At 37.5% G+C, this 23,603-nt stretch overlaps 1 protein-coding gene across 4 annotated transcripts in view; it reads left to right on the top strand.

The window, feature by feature from the left end:
* stim1a (stromal interaction molecule 1a) overlaps positions 1-23,347 on the top strand; it is a 35,538-nt gene extending 12,191 nt beyond the window's left edge. Inside the window, exons 4-14 of one of the 4 annotated variants that reach the window (XM_052576276.1) lie at positions 1,594-1,708; positions 4,491-4,602; positions 5,879-5,994; positions 10,595-10,772; positions 15,356-15,533; positions 16,823-16,990; positions 17,353-17,453; positions 17,559-17,788; positions 18,497-18,577; positions 19,262-19,646; positions 20,874-23,347. In XM_052576276.1, the coding sequence (XP_052432236.1) occupies positions 1,594-1,708; positions 4,491-4,602; positions 5,879-5,994; positions 10,595-10,772; positions 15,356-15,533; positions 16,823-16,990; positions 17,353-17,453; positions 17,559-17,788; positions 18,497-18,577; positions 19,262-19,646; positions 20,874-21,390 (2,181 nt within the window). In that variant the 3' untranslated portion in view covers positions 21,391-23,347. The remainder of the gene's footprint in view (positions 1-1,593; positions 1,709-4,490; positions 4,603-5,878; positions 5,995-10,594; positions 10,773-15,355; positions 15,534-16,822; positions 16,991-17,352; positions 17,454-17,558; positions 17,789-18,496; positions 18,578-19,261; positions 19,647-20,873) is intronic. The other 3 variants (XM_052576278.1, XM_052576277.1, XM_052576280.1) reach the window with 3 other exon arrangements.
* The last annotated feature ends 256 nt before the right edge of the window (positions 23,348-23,603 follow it).

The raw sequence follows: 23,603 nt of genomic DNA, 5'->3' as shown, positions 1-23,603 counted from the left end.
CATTTTATCAAATGATCATAATCGCATCTATTCATTTTATAATCCTGCTACTAGCATTTTATTCAGACTAAAACCTCTTTAATTCAAGTGAGAAAGCGTTTTGTGTGTGTGTGTGGCTTTTGCACATCCTGTCATACCGCTGACTGCGTGCCTGCAATAGACGCATTTTGCAGTATTATGGTTAACGATTAATCGATTAATTGATCGTTAATTTAAACGACGATCGATCATGGAAATAATCGAAATTTGACATCCCTAATATATATATATATATATATATATATATATATATATATATACATCTGTGATCACATCTGTGATCACATCTGTGATTCTTTGTGATATATTTGTTATTTTATGTTCTTTTTTATAACATTGTATATATCTTCTATTTATTGTTTAATGTAAGGTATTTTAACTTTATGATTGGACTTTTAATTTTAAATTTTGTTAATTTTATAATATTTTACTTTAAGGGGGGGGGGGGGGGTGAAATGCTCGTTTTCACTCAATATCCTGTTAATCTTGAGTACCTATAGAGTAGTACTGCATCCTTCATAACTCCAAAAAGTCTTTAGTTTTATTATATTCAGAAGAGAAAGATAGTCTGTACCAATTTTTCCCGGAAAAACACGACCAACTGGAGGCGTGATGTGTGGGCGGAGCTAAAGAATCACGAGCGCCAGTAGGCTTTTGCGTCGAGAGCGTATGGAAGCTGTGACATTACCCAGAGCCATTGAAAAACATATTTAACGGCTCTGACATTGAGGAAAAAACCATCATCCAAAATAAACCATGGCTAACAGTCAGATTCAGCCGTTTATTTATGATCCAGAATCAGACCCCGAGGCTGAAACTGAACGAGAGCAGCAGCAGCAACGACTCGCTCCGAGCGGGGCTCGAACCCGGGTCTCCGGCATGGGAGTGGACGCACTAACAAGGAGGCAGAGATATTTGAAGCAGTTTTACTCACCGCCTGCGGTTCCAACACACGATTGTGACCCTTTTTTATTGCGATTGCATCATCCTTAAGAAATTAACGATACGCAAATCCGTCATCAAACTGGGCCTTGTTTGTAAAACAAGCATCTTTGAAATGCAGGGAACAAACACAAACACTTGCACAACTCCGTTGATGCTCTGTAAAAATAAACTCCATCCACCGGTCCCTTAGTGCTGTTTTTTCTTTGGTAATCTGTGCAGGGTTGTCTTGCCCTGGCAACCAAAAACACTCCTCCTTTTGTGACATTTCGCGACGCTCTCGCTCTGATCAGTGAATCGCTCTGATCAGTGAATGTCTGTGCTCTCAGTGCTGTGCTATACAGGAGCGCGCGCTCTTCCGGCAGGTACCATGTTTACAATTGTACCACTGTAGTAGTTTTAATGGCTGCTTGTGCTGTTGTACACAAACTCTTCTACACATCTCCATCTCAAGGTTTTTGTAAAGGAAATATAAAATTAAATAAATCTCTGCTATCAAGCTCTTTATACAGGAAATGAAAAGAATACAAGTCTGCTAGTGGAGAATAAGGTACTGGCATCCTTGAGTTGTTAATTGGAATAGATTTCATTTTGTTCCCTGTTATCCTACAGTTTTTAAGAGAGGACCTCAACTACCATGACCCCAAAGCCAAGCACAACAGTTTCCACGGTGACGACCAGCTCATAAGCGTGGAAGACCTGTGGAATGCCTGGAAGAGTTCAGAAGGTGAGTGCGACCTAGTGTTGGGCGATATGGTCATTTTTCACATCGTCATATCATCAGCCCGTGAGGTCGACGATACACAATATTATCGTGCATGTGTGGAGCAAGAGAGAGACTCTTTGTTCTTGCCATATCAGAACTATGTGGTGTTTTAAGCTGCACAGGTGCATGAGAGAGAGCCTGTGGTATCACCAATAATCGAAAAAATATACTTTAAAACATATACTGAATGATTTAACTACAGCTAGTTCATGGATATCGCGTGTCCTGTGATAAATCTGCCACATCTGTGAACAGAAGTTATCAGTCTAAATGTTCTGCAGGATCAGTCAACGGTGAAAATCATGACGAGACAGACGCACCGCATCAGAAACAAGAATGAGATGCAGTCTAACATAACTGTGGCATTAAACTCCGTTAGTGAGGACTCTTTAAAAAAAATATGAAACAGCCAAACCAATGTATTTTGCATGCATCACATTAAAGTGCTGTGTGCATGAAAATAACAAGGTGGCAGAGCAAACTTATCATCCATAGTGGTTCTCACATAGTCCTTCTACGTCATCACCACATAGTGTGTGTTATAAGTTAAGTGATCAGTCTTTAAGAGAAGGACTACGTGAGAGGCACTATGGATGATAAATTCACTCTGCCTCCTTATTATTTTGTCTTTATTTGTAACGCCAAGAAAGAGTTTATCTCTCATGTTTGAGAAGAGCGTGTTGCCGTTTCATAATGAGCGATTAGCGCAAAAAGCTGCTTGTCATGCTTTTCTCATATGCAGTGGGGAATTTATTATCTATATATATAACAGTGACACATTACATCATAATTATTCTATTTGTATTCTTTAGTAGTAGTGTAATGTCTATACCTTAATGTACCATTGTACAATCATAATTCCAGTGCGTGGTTGTTTTTGTAGGGCATGTGTTAAGTGTGAACACTTAGGGAGCCACTTTTCAATGGTTTTCAACACCTCCTCCAAATCTAGATAAACTCCAAATCTGCTTCAAAACACTCAACACTTGTGAATTGTGAATGAGGCCTCGGTAAAACTAATGCTAAAAGAACTTGGTTAATATTAAGAAATATTAAGCAGCACAGCTGTTTGCAACATTGATTATAAGAAATCAGCATATTAGAATGATTTCTGAAGGATCATGTGACACTAAAGACTGTGGTAATGATGCTGTAAAATTCAGCTTTACCATCACAGAAATAAATGACATTGTAAAATATATTAACTGTTATTTTAAATTGTAATAACATCACAAAATACTTCTGTTTTTACTGTGTTTTTGATAAATATTTAAATACTTATTTAAATAAATATTGTCGAGAGACTTCTAAACAAAATGACTTCTAGACATTTAAAATCTAACCAACCCTGAACTTTTGAACGGTAATGCGGGTTGTATTTAAATGTTAAACCTGTTAGGTATCCTATTTAAGAGTTGCACTTAGTGCTGATATGTTGCTAATGAACTGTTTTAGAAAATCGTTTGCCACACCGCTATGAATGAATGAAAATCCACGCTTGTTACTTGCACTTGCTTCATCTGGAAATAAAATGTCAGGTCAACTAAATTGTATTATGGGATTGCATGATGCGTCATGCATGTGTTCTCCATTTGTGCACATTGAAATATTGTGTTCTTTTGATTTCACCATAAAACCTCCATAATGTCTGTCTGTGGTCCAGGCGTTCTCTCTGTTTCTCCTCTGGTCCTCGTTTTCTCTCTCTCTCTTTATTTCTCTCTCTGGTCTGTTTTTTCCTGCATTGCAGCTCTTCCTCAAAGCACAGCTGAAGAGCCAAGGCTATGAAAGCCAATCTGTCCCAGCCGAGCAGTGCGCACACACACACACACACACACACACTGAGCAGAGTTCTGTGCCAGGGTCAGGCAAGAGAGAGAGAGATACTCTTACAGTGTTTTCATTGAGAGCTGTCAGTGTCCACCTTTTTTCTAATGTGGTGTGACCGTGAATATCTCTGTTATTTATGTCAGTGTAATATTCATACTTCATTAAAATGTGATGTCTATGCTGGATGGTTTTTATTCCAGCTGTCTTTCTGCTCTGTATGCTTTATTTTTGGAACATTAGTGAAATATCATGGGCAGTTTTGATCGCTTTGTATGCCATTTGTATGGTGGCTGATTAATTGCAGTGGATCATGGTCTCTGGCAATTTTGTGAAATGGGTAAACAATTACAAATATGAAAAATGTTTAATCTTTTTAGTAAGTTTTATTTGAATGTTTCTTATTTTACATTAGATTATGTTTTATTAGTATTTTATAAGAAATGTTGTTGTTATTAACATTTATTACCTCAAAAATCCCCATAAACCTCAGTTTAAGTTTGTTCTGAGATCTATATAGTTCAGTCTGACATTAAATATTTGGCTTCTACCCAAGATCTCACCAGGCTTGTATTGTACAGAAAAAAGAAAAAAAAAAAAAGAAAAGAAAATTACAAAGTATGATTAGGATAATTTACTAGTTGCTTAAGAGCAATAAATTCAGTGTGAAAGAGAGGCTTCTTTAGAATCAGATATCAACACTTTTTCTCTTTCACGCTCTATTCCCTGCAGACCTCTGATGTAACGATTTGTTTTTTTAAAAACAGTCACGATTCTTACTGAATTAAAAACTCCATTAGGACACTCATTTTAAGTCAAAGCCACCCACTTCTGGTCACACATTGTATTACGCAGAATGTATCAGCTTGTTTTGATAAATGACTTCTGATACGAGATGTTTTGTGTTTCTCTTCCCCAGTGTATAACTGGACCGGTGATAAGGTTGTGGAGTGGCTTACTGACTATGTCGAGCTGTCGCAATATGAAGAAGCCTTCCGGAAGTTTAATTTCAATGGTACATCCATGCCCCGGTGAGTAAAGGACCAATTAACAGGTAAAGTGGCCCTTAAAAGCTGTAATTGTAGAAGTGTAGTTTTAATAATATTGTATATAATAAAAAATAATAATTTGATATTTTAAGTTAATTGTTTATAATTGTGTATACAAATATGCACACACACTTCTGTTGAAAGGTCTTTAATACAAACCAGGGCTGCAGTTTGATCAAATATACAGTAAAATAATGTGATTCTAGTTCAAGAGAACAGTTTCTAATTTAATATTTTTTTAAAAATGTAATTTATTCCTGTGATGATAGCTGAAATTTTAGCATCAACACACCAGTCTTCAGTGTCACATTATTCTTCAGAAATCATTGTAATAAACTGATTATCAATTTTGAAAACAGTTGTGCTGCTAAGAGATATATATATATATATAGGGTCAAATGAATGGAAAATTCAGAACATCATTTAAAAATAGACATTTAAAAAAATGTCTTACTGATCCTTAAATTTTGTAATTTGGTTTCTTTTCCCCAAAAATGGTCATCTCTGTGTCATTTGGTGATAATTCATTGGTTATTGGTTATTTTGCATATAATACATTGTTCAACAATACTTTTGCACATTCATCCAACTGTATTTATTACCACTGTTCTCACGTTCCTGCTATTCATAATGTATATATAATCCTTCATTGCTCTGTTCATAATGTACATACAATCCCTACATTGCATTCATATTTATATTCTGTATATACTCTGATCAATACTGTATATAGCAACTCTACTGTACATTCTGTATATCATAGCTTTACTTACTCTGCACTTTTATGTATATAAAACACTATATTCTTGCACTTCTGGTTAGATGCTAACTGCATTTCATTAGCTCTGTACTTGTACTCTGCATAATGACAAAGTTGAATCTAATCTAATAACTAATAGTGAAAAAAATGAAACACAGCAGCTTGAAAGAAAAGAGCAGGATGTGTTGAACATGTTTGAGACTGTGCTCTTAACTTCTGACACGCTGGTTAAATTAGTTTGATCTGAGTGTAATTGGAAACGCTTGACACTTGTCCTAACTGAGCATTTAATCTATTTCCTGTTAGACCGGAATTACTTGACACTCATCTTGACCGCTGTGAGCATCCTTCATGGATTTAAAATGTATTTATTATGGTCAAATGTTTCTTCTTTAGATCTGAAACTAATTTTTCTTTTTGACCCAAAAAGTCTGCCCTCTTATTCAGAACTATTCTGCTCCACTTCTGTACTAATGAAATTCTTTCTCTCTTTCCTAGATTGGCGGTAAAGAATGTTACTTTGACACAGACCGTCCTGAAGATTCTGGACCGGAGTCACTTTCAGAAACTGCAGCTCAAGGCTCTGGATACCGTTCTGTTTGGAGCTCCTATGAGTGAGTGAGATTTTCATAAATCGAACCAAAGCCATAAATCACACATTTTCAACTAACCTAAATCTGCTGTATATTTGTCATAAATATTTCTAGAAAGTTTTTAGGGATCTGTACCTTGTGTCTGCTTAGTTGTGATTGTTTCACTGTGTATTCGGTCTTTATCTTTAAACATGTTAAAACGTAAGCCAACATCAGATGATTGACAGCCCACTAAAACATGCAAACAAGCTCTGTGGAACCTGCTTATCTACAGCAATTGCTGATGTGCGTGTGGGGGAGCGCTAGAAAAGCAAACATGGTGTTTCTTCTGATTTAGAATTGGTATCTGAGAATTTTTTTTTCCAATTTTCCTTAAAATGTTTCTAAACTCAACACTGGCAAAACGGTTAATTTCATGCTCAAAATCACACATTGTAATATGACCTCCAACACTCATTATCAAAATACAATAATACACTGTCAATCAAAACACTGCAAACATGTCTCAAAATCAAATACTTATTCCAAAATACTAACACATGTTCTCTTCCAACAGAAACATTACAACAGATTCAGTCAATCAAAGCACAAAACACTAACATCAGATGGAATTACAAAAAAGTGCATTATTTTATACTGTGTGTCAGATCAGCCCTTATACGATACTATATTGTATTGATCATAGTAGGGGTGGGGGATATGGAAAAAAAAATATCATATCAGAAATATCATGATTTCGTGAATTTATCACAAATCTGTCATGTTGGTTTTACTATTTTGCAAGTTGTCTGATCATTACAGCCAAACTAATTTCCCTATTATAAAGACAACGCCTGTCAAGGTAAAAAAATAAATAAAATTAGCAGTAAAAAACAACAACATTGTTTTGGTCTTGGTTGAGCTTGTGTTAACGGCATGCAAAAAGCAACGAGAAATGTGTTAATTGCATTACCTGTACAGATGGATGTTTTGCGTACTGTTTTAAGAGTTAAGGAAAATTAAGTATTGACACATTGTCATAGCGATTGTATAAAAAACACTATTATCAGTGTTAAACAGTTTAGCTGCTTAATATATTCATGGAAACTTGGAAACTGGAAAAAATTTTCAGTCAGGATTCTTTGGTAATTAGTTAAAAAGAACAGCAGTTATTTGAAATGTTATTAAAATCTTAACTAACTTTTGATCAATTTAATAGCTAAATAGCTAAACACTAAATTTCTATCAAAACAATATATTTGAATAATAATGTATTCTAGAGACCATAAAGAGGCTAACAGTAGCATTTTTAAGCTAGTTCTAGACAAAAAGACCAGACGAGCCCATTGCCATATTTCACCATGTTAATCAATGTAATTTCTTCCATTTTATTTTACTGCAGAGGTTTTTTTTTCTCTCTCTTTCTTTGAATGTTCTAAGAGACCAATTAGCCAGCATGCACAGGTCTAGCGAGGCTCGTAGTCATCTGCTGTAGGCCGATGGAGAAGGCTTGAGGGGTTGGATAGGGAGGGTTTAGATGATCACTCTGTATTCTGAGCACACGTCTTTGGCGCACTAAATCGGAGGCAGCCCGTCGTGTCTAATCGTCCAAAATGCTGCTGTACTGGTTCGGCAGGTTTACAGGTATTTGCCAAAGAGAGACAGTTTTTTTTTTTTTTTTTTTTTTTTTTTTTTTTTTATCCATTCCCTTTCTTTTTTTTTTAATTGACTCCTTTTGTCTTTGCACAAATGGTTGTTTCCAGGAGCACATTCTTACACAGTCTGTTACATTCCTGGGAGTGTTATCTAAAGAATCTGCCTTGACCTGGAAACGGGATCAGTCTTTCTGTTTGCTAGCCATCCATCAGTTTGGATTGCGTGCCACAGATTGTACAGTAACCCTGCGATGGGATTTGATTTATGCCACACCCCAGAATACACTGGGGCTGACATAACCATGTTCTTCACATGCCTTTTGTTATGAGCAGAAACAAAGTTGTTTTAGTGCTAGGATGAGAGTGTTTGACATTTTATGAACTTGATTTAGCACAACGCTAAATGACTTGTTCAGAATGCTTTTCCAGATCTGGCCAAAGCACTAGTTTTTTATTAGCTAGGTGACATGTCTTCCCTTCTGTTATTGGCATTGTTTATAAATATTTATTTTGAATTTATAGCTCCTTGACTGCAAATTGGCCCCAAAAAGCTGGGTCATCCAGTCAGAGATGTTGTGAACAGTGTGCCGGTGTTCTGTTTTCTGTGTTAAGGATACATTTCTTCTTTTTGTATAAAAAGAGCTACCTTGTGATTTTTAAAACTATAGTTTTACACAACAATTTACAACAACACTCACAGTGGGAAGCTATGAAATCCAGAAAATAATAAATATGGATGCATGATAAATTGTTACTTGATTGGCTGATAATAGTTTAAAAAATTGTAATTTTAAAATGTAGATTTTTTTTTTTTTACTTGGTTATCTAACACTCAAAGTAAATATTTAAAACACTAATATATTAACACTGTTAAATGTAATCTTTACGTTTTAATCTTTTTTATATATATATATATATATATATATACTGTGCATTAAATTGTGATGCTTAAAGTCACTTGTAGCATTTTAAATGACCGATTTTTATTATTGTTTAGAAAAAAAAAGTACATTTTTATTGTTGGGCTTGGGCATTTATCAGCAACTATGTGAAAATAAAAATTTGTATGATAAATATTTCTTGAGCAGCAAATTCCTGAAGGATCATGTGACACTGAAGACTGGAATAATGATGCTGAAAATTCAGCTTTGCATCACAGTAAAAAATAAAATAAAATTGAAAATAGTGTTAAAACCTTTTTTTTTTTTTATTGTAATATTTCACAAAAAATATTCAGAAAAAAATATATACTTACCAACCCCAGACCTTTGAAAACGACTGTATATTTTCAGCAGATTAATTTCTATTGATCGTTGCAGCAATCACTTATTTTATTTTTTTAATTTTTTTGTCTCATGCCAAGTTTTGTTACTTTAAGACCCCTGTCCTTCTATCAGAGCGGCGATGGAAAATTTACACATTTTTGTTCCGCAAAACAGCACAACCTACAAAACTCTACCCTTCAAATCCAGAAACCTTAATATTACGCATTTGCAATTGACATTCCCTACTGTGGTTCCTATTATAAAAACATCTGCTGTCAGCCATCGGGACTGTCAATGATCGTCACAGAGATATTCTCAGGGAGTCATAGACCAAGGGTCTGTATGTGGCAGATCTCTTTGTGTAAGTTGACTCTGAAGAGGCCTGGCTTCAGGAAACCAGGGAGATGGTGCAGTCTGCATGTGACAGCTTAACACCGCCCTGCTGATCTCCAGATGCCTCGTACCTCAGGACAATGTTATCGCCAGAAACCCGATTCTCATATCGTTTTTATTAAAACGCTGACACAGTTGACAGGTTTTAAAAGCCTACGCCTCAACATTTAACAACAACATTTGAATAATTTGTCTCCAGAGAGTGTCCCATCACAGCCTTCTGCTCTAGAGATTTTATTTTTTATTTATTGAGATGTTATAGTTATTTTAAATTGTAATATTTTACAGTATTACTGATTTTACTGCATTTTTTATTAAATAATTGCAGCCTTGGTGAGTCGTCTTTCAAAAATCGTAAAACCTTTGGCTGGTAGTGTATATCCTTATAATCAAAGGCAAAAGTGATTTGGTTTGTTAGATTTAGGTTATCAAAGTTATCAAGCTAATGCAGACCAACTATTTTTTGTGAGAGACAACCAGTCGTGCTCCCTAGAGGAAGAGGAGTTAAGAAGGGAGTGTTATTTTCCATCTCTCAACGCAGACATTATATTTAATTATGGTTATGTACAGATAGAGTAAGAAATTGAGTCATCCAGGGTCAGGGCTGTGTGCTGTCCCCGGGCTATTGTTAGGGTAACTGTCTTGCCCAATGGCACAGCAGTGGCGAGTATTGCAGTAACCGCAGAAGCCCATGTATCCCTACAGTCAATGTAAATTAACGCTTTAACCTTTGAGATGCAAGCACTGCAGCTTACTCTGTGTTCCAGTTCAATATTTGCAAGGAAAAAAGCTTTTAATGCCATGATTTAATCTGCTTTGTGGGAAGCATTTGGACAGCTTGCAGAGAAAGCCTGGGTTTTTTTGTGCATCACTTTGCAAACTGAATTTCGATGTTCTACCTCGTTGTGCAGAATACAGATTGACTTCTACTACTACAACCTACTCCTCAGCTTTGCACACTTAAACGGGTCATGGAATCTGTTCCAAAACCTTTTGAGCTGCCTACATATGCAACATTTTGAAAGCATCATCGACACAATTCTCATGCAAAGGCTGTTGAAGAAGGTGTCCTTTGTTTCATTCAGTACTGAAAAGTATTTAAAAAAAAACTGTTCAATCAATTAATAAAATGTCTGTTTTACCCAGAGACATTGTTCACTGATTCTTCTCTGCCGGTTCATGATTAAACCTTATGGAAAGAAATATCTAAGGTCGAATTACTGTATGAGTCTTATTAAAAATGTTTTAAATAATGAGTTAATTTGTGTCTTACTGTGTTTACTAAAGGACTACTTGTCTGAAGTATATCTTGGCTTCTGTCTCTCACAGTGAACAGACATAACCATCTGAAGGACTTCATGCTGGTGGTGTCAATAGTCATCGGAATGGGAGGCTGCTGGTTCGCTTACATCCAGAACCGCAGTTCTAAAGACCACATGAAGAAGATGATGAAAGACCTGGACAGCCTCCAGCGGGCAGAGCAGAGCCTTCACGACCTACAGCAGAAGTGAGAACCTGTTCTGCTCTTTCTGTTTTTAGATTCTTGGACAAGTGTGAGAAACTCCTGTAGTGACTCTTGAAGCACTTGGCACAGGTTCCTTTGTCACTCTGCATTATTTTTAAATAGTTTTTGTACGTGAACATGCATGCTTTAGACTGGCATCTCTGTCTGATGCAGTGTGTCTAATGTCACATGGTTGCATGAAGTTAAACTTTTGAAAACCACCACAGTTTGCTTTGAATCAGAATGGCCAGGTTATGTAATAACCTGAACCTCCAGTTGAGCCTTGTACTCCTATTTATAGTAAAAGAAACTACTGACATATACTACTGTATGTTTTTACGCAGAGGAGTTCATAAAGTGAGAAGGGCATTGCTTATGATTTGCTGTCACTATCTAAATGAGTTCCTGGAAGCTTTGATATCAGACTGATTGGTTTGTTTTTACAGTGTTTAGTGAGCCTTGACTTCCCTTCTAAGGGAACAGGATATGGAGCCGCATGGGAATACACTGCAGTTGAGAACATATGTTTAAAACAAAGAGGAATGGCTTGCAAATTAGGAAGAAATCTGTCTGTCTTTCTGTTTTTCTATTTATCTTAAATTAAAAGTTCTGTTGGAATGCTCTGATGACTTCACAATTTTATAATATGACAAATGAAATTGCATATTTGATAAAATAGAACCTTGTGGTACTTGTAATGTCAAATTAAACCAAATATGTTAACCTCATTACCATTTTTTTCCAATATTAAAATATAAAATGTAGCTTAATATGGCATTATGCCATTTATTTATTATTCGCGTTCTTTTTTTTTTTTTGGAAAGACTTTATAGCGGTTTCATAGAATGACCCATTGCTCACTGAATATTTACCAGCAAGTATTGAATATTTCAGACAGTGATGTTTCGCAAAGCATTACACACGTACTAAAAATCTTTAGGAATGTGAGAATGCAGATAACGCTCTGATCCCTCAATTCCAGCCATCATTCGCTAGCTTCCTGAGAAGTCCTCATGCAGACTCAGAGTCTGTCACTTTTTGAGCGAAAGCCACGAGAGCGTGTGTGTCCGGAAGAGTTCCCATATCCCTTTAACATGTGAATGAAGTGTGAAGGGAAAGGGGCAGTGGAAACTATGCAGAGTGTGTTTGTTACAGTGGAGGACGTCCAGCATGTTGTGTTCTGAGTCAGCGGGTCACGTCTCTGGTGATTGGTTGGTGAGAGGCCTACAGTGCTCTGGTCACCCCGGAGGGAGGTGATTAACCCCAGATACTTTGAATCATCTCAGCTTCTAACTCGAGGATAAAAATAAAAACGAATGCCTCTGCCAGTTATGTCATACACGAATGCAATTGCTTGTAGGCTGTCGTTTCCCAAAACATACATTTTAATTTGATGTAGGCTTGTTTTAGGAACATTTTGGGATGAAACGAAATGTCAGTTTGCTCTTTAAACAAGCTGCATTGGCCATTTGTATGTAGGCTTTTTTTTTGGCATTTGAGACCCATTGTGAAGGCTTATCAAGGCCACAGCAGTTGAGGCAGGTTTTGCAGCAGTTTCCTGTGTAGGTGTGTTGATGCATTTCACACCAGACAAACCTCTTCCAAATTACCACATTCGTGATCCCGGTCCAGTCACTCTGAGTCAGAAATGATGCGTAATGTAAACTGCAGTTTACAATTCAGTGTGATTGGAATTGCATGTTGTGCAGTAGAATTTTTGCATTTGCTGAAGGCTGTTGTGGGTGGGTGGCATTGCTTTCCAGTCTCTTTAGTGTGCCACCGTGAGGTTACTAGGTCATTGGGTTGTTGCAGTGGTATTGGTAGGATGCTTAGATGGTTACATTACAAGTCAAAAGAATACACAAGTTTAAAATTATACACATTCTGTTTACACATTTTAATATTTTTATTTATTTGAGAGCAGTATATTGTATTTTTACTACTATTACTATTTTATGTAATAAAGTCAAACCTTTGGATTATTTAAGATATTTTTTTTTATGTTTATGAGAGAAATCCCAAAGGCTATTACAATTTAAACCCTCTTTTTATTTGATTGGATTTTAAGATATTTAATGTAAATATAAATCTTGGGATGACGACGCTGATTTTCAGCATTATTACTTTACAACATTATACAACATATTGGCATTATAGTGTTTCAGTGCCACATGATCCTTCAGAAATCATTGTAGTTTGCTGATCTGGTGCTCAGTTATTGTTGGTGCTCAATTAATTATTAATAATGGTTCTTATTATTTATGTCATAATAAAAACCATGATTATTATTCAAATGGTTCTACTTTTTTTAACCATGTTTTTTTAAAGGATTCTTTGATTAATGGAAAGTACAAAAGAACTGCATTTATTTAAAATCTAATTCTTATGTTATGTCTTAAGTCATTTTTGATCAGTTTAATGCATTTTAGTAAAAAAAAAAATATTTCTTTTCTTTCTTTCTGTCTTTCTCTCTCTCTCTCTCTTTCTTTCTTTCTCTTTCTCTCTCTTTCTTTCTCTCTCTTTCATTCTCGTTCCCTTTCTTTCGCTTTCTTTCTTTCTCTTTCTTTCTGCTTTGCATCACTGGATTAGATTACATTTAAAAATATTGATATAAAAAACAAGAGCAATAATATAAAAGTACAGCCTTGGTGGGCATTAGAGACTTCAGAAACCTTTAAATCAGAAACATTTAAATGAGATTATTTCACAATTCTCTCTCTCTTTGGGATTTCATTTTAGCTTTGACAAAACGTTTAATAGAAAAGTACTCGTAGAGCTGTCTTCACTGTAACTGGGACTCTGGGACAAATTGTTGAAAGTTTATTACTTGGCATTATTGTTTTAATAGTATACAGAATTACATTTGAGTTCTCTCTCTAGTGTATTTGACTCATTCTTAGAGACCATTCTCATTCTCTCCCACACCTCTCACGTGCTCTCACATGCATGTTTGTGGGAGAGGAATAAAGAATTGAATCAGTCATTGCATGCATAGTCTAGTCTGTTGTGTGTTGCATCATTTGTTTTAATAACTGTACCTTCACCAGCACAAAATAATTATTTGTTTAAATGTGTGATTAAAACAAACAAGTGTCATTTGAGCTCAAGTAAAGATGACCGGTCAGACAAAATGTTTTGTTTGAAAATGGAGAAGTTGGTTATTTTAAAGATTGGGAAATTATTTAAGCTTCCTGATTACAATGGGATTCCAAAATCCCATTAATTTTCTCCATAGATAAATAGATTTTTAACAATAACAAAGTTTTCAAAACAGACCTACCATGAGTTCAAATATCTGACTTAAGATTAATTTTAAAAGTTAAATTCCCTATGAAGAATTATGGTATTTAAAATCCCAGGAGCAATTGATATCGTCTTCAAAGGCACTCCAGTGTCTCCTAAATTTGTGTCCGAAATGCCTCGAGTGAATCCTCCAGACAGATAAAGCCGATTCCTTTAAGGGGAGATTGATCTGAGGTTTTATATAGACGTGAGTGAGTAAATCAGGGCCCTGGGTTTCCTCTCTCTGTCGCCAGGAAAACTCGTTAATCCTTTCGTAGCTCAGGGAAGCCTAGAGCTGTCAGTGTTTCCACTCCTCTTTCCTGCTCGAAATGACATCATCTATTTTTTTTTTCTTTTCTTTTCTTTTTAAAGCCACACCCTAGTTTTGCAATCAGTTCCCAGTGAATGCAGTTTCCACAGACATCACAAACAGCAAGGATTGTGTTATGTTTGTGGCTGCTTAATCTTTAGAACTTTTATCCTGAAAATGGACTGCTTATAATGGAGATTTATTGTGATGACCGGATATGACCTGTTTTTGTGTCTGTTTATTTCAAAAACTTAAAACTTTTTTTCCCACAAGTTAATATCAAAATGAGTATTTGCAGTTAGTGATATACTGTAATACTGGTCTATCACTAACTGCAAATACTCATTTTGATATTAACTTGTGGGAAAAAAAAGTTTTAAGTATTTGTCAAAACAATTTTTTGGCCAATAGTTGACCTTTTAGAGATTACAAGTAATTAACTTTATTTTATCGGTTGTTCCTTTCCCTAGAATTATGCACATTCTGTTTTCAGATATATATATATTTTTTTATCCGAAATTACGTGCATTACCTTAAAAAAATATATTTATTAGTACTTGCATTCACTGGGAATCAAACCCATGACATGTTTTGCCATTTCGATCTGCAGGAATGCATCTTCCGTATAAATATGCACATTTTAATGACTTCTGTTCATGTCTTTTCTCCTCTGAAAGTGTAGTGCACAATTTTTGCCAGATGTGTCTTGGTTCATGAATATTAAATGCATTATGTAACATTTCACCCTAAAGCGAGCCTTGTAAGGTGAGCGCCCAGCATTACTAGAAATGCTTGACCACTTGTATTTCATTCAGCCCATTGCCAAAACAACCATTTGACTCCTGCTTGATTCGAAAGTTGTTAGTTTTGCCCTGCTGGCTACGTTTACTTTTGAACTGCGGCAAAGCAAAATAAATAACTTGAAAACATTTTCTACTGGTAGAATGCAACTCTAGTGCTCTGTGACTTATTTTGTGTGGTGTTCTTTGCACAGGCTACAGATTGCTCAGGAGGAGCATCGTTCAGTGGAGGTGGAGAAGGTGAATCTGGAGCAGAAGCTGAGGGACGAGATCAACGCTGCCAAACAAGAAGCGCAGAGACTGAAGGAGCTCCGAGAGGGAACTGGGAACGAGTTGAGCCGACAGAAATACGCAGAGGAGGAACTGGAGCAGGTAAATGTCATCTAATAAATATGCAAGATGTTCCACAATACCGCCCTTATCTTGATTCTGATTGGGTAGGCTTTCTTCACAAAATAATGGTCAGGAAATGGGTGTAAATGCTTGCAAGAGGATCTGAAAGGTTATCAGCAAAATCATTTCCTGTTCTGATGAAGTTTGAGTATTTTCCCAGTGCAGTGTCCAGTGCATCAGCACACTGTGGCCTACTTTACTGAGCAATAACCGCAGTACTGTTGCATAAGGGGCAGTTTAACACTTCAGATCTGGAGAAGAATCTTTGCAGGAGCTGAAGAGAGGATTATAACAAGCTCTGATATGTCAAGGACAGCGAGTGGTTCCTTCTGTGACAATATAGAAACAAACTGAACCCTTATACATATGAAATCCACAAGTAGCGTGAATAGACCCGAATTGTTTGTTTGCATAGGTGCCCCATGTTGGCCTATTAAAACCCTTGCGTTAAGTGGGTATTCTGGGTCATGGGGCAGCACAAATCTCTGTGGGTTTGAAGCTCATTAGCGCTGTTCTGTAAGAAAGGGGTCTTTCAGCTCTCCGACCCCTCCGCCCACTCGCCAAGGCACTTATTGTATTAGCTCTGTTTATTTACTACTGTAATAGGAGTTGATTAACCGTGTTTATCTAAGTAAGGTTAGCTCGGGGTGTAAAGCTTATCTGTGGCTAATTAATTTGCATCTTGTCGAAGCAAAATGTTTCAGGCGGTGAAATTTATGCCGTTTGTTCTCATTAGCTCTCATGAGTCAGTCGTGAATCATGTAAATTATCTAATATTCATAATCATATGCAAATTGTGGGGTAAATAGGTTGAAAGGTTAAATACTGTGTTGCAATTTGGTTATTGCTAACTAAACTGAAAACATAGAAATAAAGTAAATAATAACTGAAGTAAAAAAAAATAAATAAAACTTCAGTACGCTGCCAAGACGATATCTAATTTTTATTTTAACTTTAAAGAACTAAAACAGAAATAAAAATGGTCAAAACAACATAGACCTTTTTTTTTTTATAAACTATAATGAAAATTATAAGAAAAACTGAATTCAAAATATGAATAGCAACTGTAAAAGTAAATCGGTGATATTAAAGTAGTATTGTATGGCAAGGTCCTGTTTGTAATTTTATCTTTATTTTTTTTTTTTTTTTAATGAGCTGATAAAAGTGATTTTCTTAGGTGTCTGATTCAGAAGTACTCACATCTGAAAGCAGCCTTGTGCGAGGTAGGTTTGATGATCTGCTGATTTCGTCTCTGGCGCCTCCTGCAGGTGCGTATGGCTCTGAAGAAGGCAGAGAAGGAACTGGAGTCTCGCAGCAGCTGGTCTCCTCCTGAAGCCCTGCAGAAATGGCTGCAGCTCACTCATGAGGTGGAGGTGCAGTACTACAACATCAAGAAACAGAACGCAGAGAGACAACTGCAGGTGGCCAAAGAGGGGGTGAGCAGCATTTTCCGCAGTCAGATTATTGGTTAAGAGGAAACAGTGGTAAAAACATTTAGATTATTGATCACAGTTGAGCTTTATTGTTGTAGTACAACTCTAGAATGTGGTAAGACTTTTAAAATGTTTTTAGAAATGTTACATGTTTAAGAGGATAACAGATTGCTGTTAATAATGGCAATTAAGCTTATATATTAATACCAGAAAATAGATTAGGTTCCACTAGGATTAAAACATAATAATAATGAAAGTAAACTGAATAGATTTCCAAGATATCAGTAGATGGATTTATAATCATGTAATACAATATAAATTCTATAATAATTTTCTTAAAAAAAAAAAAATCTTACATGCTTTAGGCAGAAAAAATTAAGAAGAAGAGAAATACTTTATTCGGGACATTCCACGTGGCCCATAGTTCTTCACTGGATGATGTGGATCACAAAATACTTGCAGCCAAGTAAGTCTCTCAAACAATTCTCAACATTTCTTAATTGCAATTAAAAATAAATAAATGAAAAAGAAAAAAAATTAACCCCTGCCGCCACAATCTCTTTGTCTACAGGCAGGCTCTGGGTGAGGTAACTGCAGCTCTGAGAGAGCGACTCCATCGTTGGCAGCAGATTGAGTTCCTAACAGGCTTCACGCTGGTCAATAACCCAGGCCTGCCCTCTCTGGCCTCTGCCCTCAACCTGGACCCCAGCTTCATGGGCGCCCGCGGCACACCCCAGCACTTCATGTCTGAAGACATGGATGACATGGATGAGGACATAGTGTCACCGGGAACACTCCAGTGTAAGGACTTGCCGGATAGCGATAGGAATAAGTCCCAGTCAGCCAGGGGCCAGTAAAACCTTGTGGTGTTTTTTTGAGCTATTTAGCTTGTTTGTGCACAAGTTTTGTTAGAAATGGTTGAGTGTGTTTACACACTTCTTATTTGTGTTTTCTCCTGGAGTGGTTTACCTCAATATACTGGTGTGTTTTACAAAGAGGGAGTACTTCAAAATCTTCACTACGCATTGCTGTCATGTGTTTTTGAAATGGAAACCATGTACAGCTCTTCCATAATTCATGTTAAATTCAATGGAGATTCACAGAGTAGGCCAGAAGAAACAGGCCCATATGCGAGTTAAGTTGTCCAGTACAAGTCTGAAGATGTTGTTGAGTGTAATGCTCCATCTGAATGTGTGAAATAATGTTATCGAACAAGCTCCAAGAAAATCGTCGTTTTCCTAAGTAAAAAACAAAACAAACCTGAAATAAAATTGGTGTTCATTGGGCAAAATTGATTTAATTTTGAAAGTTGCATTGCTGAACTCTCTAGCCATCCTATATCTTGAGTGCTGTTCTTCTAACAAGACATATTCATAAGAATTTTCAGATAAGTATTTGAGTAAAGCATTTGCCAAAAAATCTAATTGTAGAGGTCTGTTCTTATAGCACTGTTTTAGTAGTACAGTTAATAACAGTTGCCCCCCTACCCTTGCCCCTTGCCTCCTCCAGATGCAGCATGGCTAATGGGCCGCCGAGCAAGTGATCTCTGGTCTTTGAATTCGGATTGCCAGTCGTTTTGGAAGTACTCTGGTGGGCTAAACTACCATGCCCTTCACCCCAAACGCTCCTTTCACTTACTCTTTTCCTGAACCACTCTCTTTTAAAGTGATACGCTGCCCATTACCCTAGCTACTGCAAAGGGAAACTGGACAGAAAGAAACCCTTCCAGTGTACACCTCTTAATCGTGTTCTTGTCCACAGCTGAGAAATTGTTTGCTCTGAAATGCATGATCTCTCTTAGCCTGTTTTGTTTTAAATTTTTCACATATTACTAAGAAAACTTCATGTAACTTAATTAACTTGGAGTCAATATTCAAACAAAATGGACCTTTTTACATCCTTAACACACATTCCTGGTCTTGTCATAAATTAAGTATGAAGTATAAGGATAAAGAGACAATTTGAATTTTTTTATCAGTATAGTTATCCCCTCATATGATATGACCAATCCATTTTGTTTTTCACAATCCAATCAATTCCTGATGGATAGAACAAAAAAATGCACTATAAAGAAATGCATGAATGAGTTGGCTAGGGTCCAAACCTGTCCACAACTTCCCTATTGTGTCTGTACACTTTTTTTTTCCTTCTTAGCACGTAGTCTTAAAGTTTGTTGTTTCACCTTCTCCAGCTTGCCACGTGTCACCCAATGTTATTTCAGTGTCTGCATGCTTTTGTTTCTCTGAGTGACCTTAATGTTTTGTGCCCCTACAGCTCCCAGTATGATGTCACTCCGGCAACGGCACATTGACCCACAGCTGGCCATGGGTTCACAGAGGTTGGTAGACAGTTGTGTCGCACATGGTAGGCAGGAAGGGGAGGGTAGCTTGTACTCATCCAGGTCTAGGACAGCGATACGCCAGGCGCGCAGCCATTCTTTTGGGCAGTTTGACGCTCTGGGACTGCCTCCTCTTTCCTCAGCAGTGTCTCATCCTGCTATCTACTTCGCTGCCTCATCCCACACTCCTCACTCCTCTTCTGTCGCTACTGCCCCTCATGCATCCCACTATCACTCTTCACATTTCCAGCCCATGGACACCATCCCAGACCTCCCTTATGATGCCAGCCCAGAGTGCCGCCTCCGTTCCGGAAGCTATGGGTATCACTTCATTCTGTTGTGCTTGTTTTGTACTTCTCACCTGGCATGATCCTGGGACTTCATCCAAGACATTTAACAGGGTTTTTTTTTTATCACACATTTCACACTTTCTGGTAAACCACTACTGTGGGGTTTGTTACTATAATTGGCTATACTCACTACAGTTAATGATACTGCACCTTGCAACTTGGCAGTGTAACTTCCTGTGACGTTCTACCTTGTTACTTAATCTGTTCTTGCACTGTTTGTCCCTTACTTGGAACCAGTTCTCACAACTGCATGCCTGAAATGACCTTGGGTGCAGGGGTGGCCAACATCCTGCAGAGTCTAGCTCAGGGCTCTTCAACTCCAGTCCTGGAGACTTTAGTTTCAACTTTAAATTGGGACTGGACTTGGATTTGAAGAGTCTTAGTTAGCGCAAACGTATCCCAACACACCTGCCTGGAAGTTTCTAATAGGGGCAGCTGTGACCTAATGGTTAGAGACTTGGACTAGTTACCTGAAGGTCGCCGGTTCGAGTCTGTGTGCTGGCAGGAGTTGTAGGTGGGAGGGAGTGAATGAACAGCGCTCTCTTCCACCCTCAATACCCATGGCTGAATGCCCTTGAAATGCCCTTGAGCAAGGAATTGAACCGCCAGTTGCTCCCAGGGCGCTGGATATATAGCTGCCCACTGCTCCGGGTGTGTGTTCACGGTGTGTTCACTTCTCACTGCTGTGTGTGTGCACTTGCACCAATTCTGAGTATGGGTGTGTTACTTACACTAATAGTGCTGCAAACCTTGATTGGCTTGTTCACATGGGCTTATTGGGGATTGGTACTAAACTGATGGACAGTGGCATTCCAAGAGCAGGACTGGACATCCTTGATATATGTGTCTCCATGACAGCTAAAGCTGTCCATTCACATTCATGAAGGGCCACCTTCCTGTAGAGTTTAGCTCCAACATGCACCAGTACATCTGCATGAAGCAGAAGCAGACTTGGCAACCCCAGCTCTGTTAGCTTGCACCTTTCTAGCACTGGGTAGTTGAGCCTTGGCATGTTGTGCTTCAGTTTAGACAGCTTTTAAAGTTGGAAATGTTGCTAGCTCTAAGAGGTTTAACAACTCACAGGTGAATTCAGGTAGCAGTAAATGGAGTGTTACCTTTGTAAGTTGTTTTGGTTATTTAGGACTTGTCTGATATCTCACTCATTCCTTGGTGCTAATTTCACCATTTTCATTCACAGGGACCTAAATCGATCGGACTCCGATTCTTCCTTGGTTATATCCCAGACTGGAGAGCAGCTACGCCTGTCCTACAGTTCCAAAGGCTTCCCTGTGAGGCCCACTTCACTCCTGCATGGCCCCATTTCACGCTCTGAAGAGGGGGCCCACTCCCACGCACACAACGGAGGCAACAGAGTTCACGATGGGGGCGCATCTCCAGATGGAGTTCCTGATAGTCCTATATTAATGAAGAAGGTGTATACCATAGAGAAATCTGCCAGTATGAGCGAGATCCACGGCTCCCAGGCAGGGATGTCCATGTCAGAATCCTCACGCTCCTTAAGCCCAAACTCCACTGAGCCTGATACGCCATCCCCCATTGGACTGACTGGGGGCAAGGCTGGAAACCGCATACCCCAGATCTCCTCAAAAAAGAGCCCCCTGGAGGAGGACAGTGGCTCCACAGGTGAAGACACTGACTCTGTTGCCAGTCGCAAGAAACATACCTTCAAGATCTTCAAAAAACAGAAGAAATAAGACAACTGGACAACAGTTTTGTTTTTCCCTTACTTTTCTTTGTCGTATTGTTGATATAAATGTTTTTGATTTATTTTTTTTCCCCAAGTTATGGCACAACCAAACACCTTTCCAAGGTCTTTATAGAAATGTTTGCCTTTTCAGAGGAACACTTAGGAACAAGCATGGTTTTGGGGTAGGATGGGAACAATATACCAGTGGGAAAAGGGGGGAACTTTTTTGGGGGGAATGTAATGCATTATTTATTCAGCAGGAGACAGTGCCAGACTTTCAAAGAAATCTTCCCTCTGATGGACGTTTCTTTCCATGTATAATCTGTATCAGTTTGCATGTCTTCGCCTTTGTTTGATTGAACTTTGAATGCACCTAGATGTTTGCTTGTTTCTTGTTCCCCCTTGCTTACAACACGAAATAGCCTGGTTCTTTTGTTTCTGTTAGCACACTCTAATGTCTTTCAAGATCAAAGTAATTGTCAGCGAAACGTTTAATGGTATTCTTGGATAAGTGTTTGTCGATGGTCAGAGAAACCGTAAAAGGGCTGAACTATCAGTGTGAAACTCCCCTCAATTATGTTGCACTATCTCTTAATGTTGAAGCATCGGTTTTGTAAAGAACATTTAGAATATGCTGGAATACGCACTAAAACGTTTACACAAACCATGACAATGAACGTAGGATTGTAGGATTCAAGGATTCAGGGATTTCTAGTATGTTGGAGAATTACACGATTAGAACATTTGATCATTGTTGATCATTCCAAATCATTTAGAAAATGCAAGATGATTCATGAATATGCGCATTAATGTTTTTTTAAGCATTTACTCTTAAACATGCCCCTGTTAACTAATGACATCATCCAAAATCCAAGTTCCCAAAAACAGTGAATTAACACTACACTTTGTTCAAATTATAGAGGAATTACAGTTTCAGCAGATCTTTTATTCAAAGTGCCAGACTAAAACCACCATCCAGAAAATGTATACACACTAAAGGTTTTGTTAGATCACTGATCTGAGATCTCATCTTAAATAGGTTTACTGTAAAGATGCAGATTTTCCTAATCATGGTGGAAGGGTGGGTCTACATCTGGCATTTTTGAAAGAGAGCTTGGATGCATTTTGTTAAGTCTCAGAATTTTTTTTGGACACACAATTCGTTGAATCCTTGATTTCTGGTGCTCTTTTATGTCACTTTAAAGCTAGACCATACGCAATTGCTGTTATAATTGAGTGACTTGCCTTTAAATGTTCAGAAGTTCAGGCAGACGGATTTTACCACTGTGCATTTTTTTAAGGAAGTGGAGGCCAGTCTCTGTTCTTCTTGTGGTTTACATGGTCTTTTTTTTTTTTATCCCAGTGTACTAAAAATTTCAAGCACACTTTCTGAAAAGAGAGGGGGGTTAAGAATCAAAAGGCTTCGTGAGGGATGTCACTATGCATTTTATTTTATTTTTTTTTACCCACCGGCTTTAAAGGTCCTACGTATCCATGAACCTGGAGGCAAACCAAAGCAGTGCTGCACGAAACATGTCATTTCTTTTGTGAAAGATGGTACAAGACCACATCCAAATGTGTATCAACCAGTCAGTCTTTAACAGATATACAACTGTGCAGATTGTTTTTTCTTTTGCACGAAGAAGCTCTTTTGTCAGTGAGTATGTCAGTGTGTGCGCATCAGTCCGGTCCAGTAAACTGCACTTTGCCGTGTTGATGCATGTTCTCAACACCAGTTCTCAAACATGGACAGGGGAGAGACAGGAGCTGTTTTAGACTCTGTTGCCCTTAATATATTTCTTCTCACTTCTCTGTTTGAGCTATTTATGCCTATACTGTACATAAAGAGGTGAAGAAACAAAGTAAATTTATCATTTTGCATCTTCTGTAATGTTCAAAACTGTAGTCTTCAAATTTTATGGCACTCCTGCATGAAAGCAATAAATAAAAAATAAAAAATTTAATGAGTGAGTTTTCCATTATTCCTTTTTTTTTTTTTTTTTTTTTTTTTTTGCCAATAACCCATACAGTGGCCCCAAAATATTTTTGGTCTAACTAGCTAGCTATCATGCTGTCGATAAATATTTATTTTAATATATTGATATGTCTACTGTTCTAGATGTTGTTCTATCAGTTTATCTACTGTTCTATATTTCTGTCTCAAACAAACAGATAGATCTATTTGCAAAGTCCCATATGCATATGCACATCATTTATGTC

This window comes from Carassius gibelio, chromosome B15 (genome assembly GCF_023724105.1).
Source record: "Carassius gibelio isolate Cgi1373 ecotype wild population from Czech Republic chromosome B15, carGib1.2-hapl.c, whole genome shotgun sequence".
NCBI classification, from domain to species: Eukaryota; Metazoa; Chordata; class Actinopteri; order Cypriniformes; family Cyprinidae; genus Carassius; species Carassius gibelio.
Note: the sequence above shows the minus strand (reverse complement) of the source record. Positions and strands in the feature narration are given on the sequence as shown.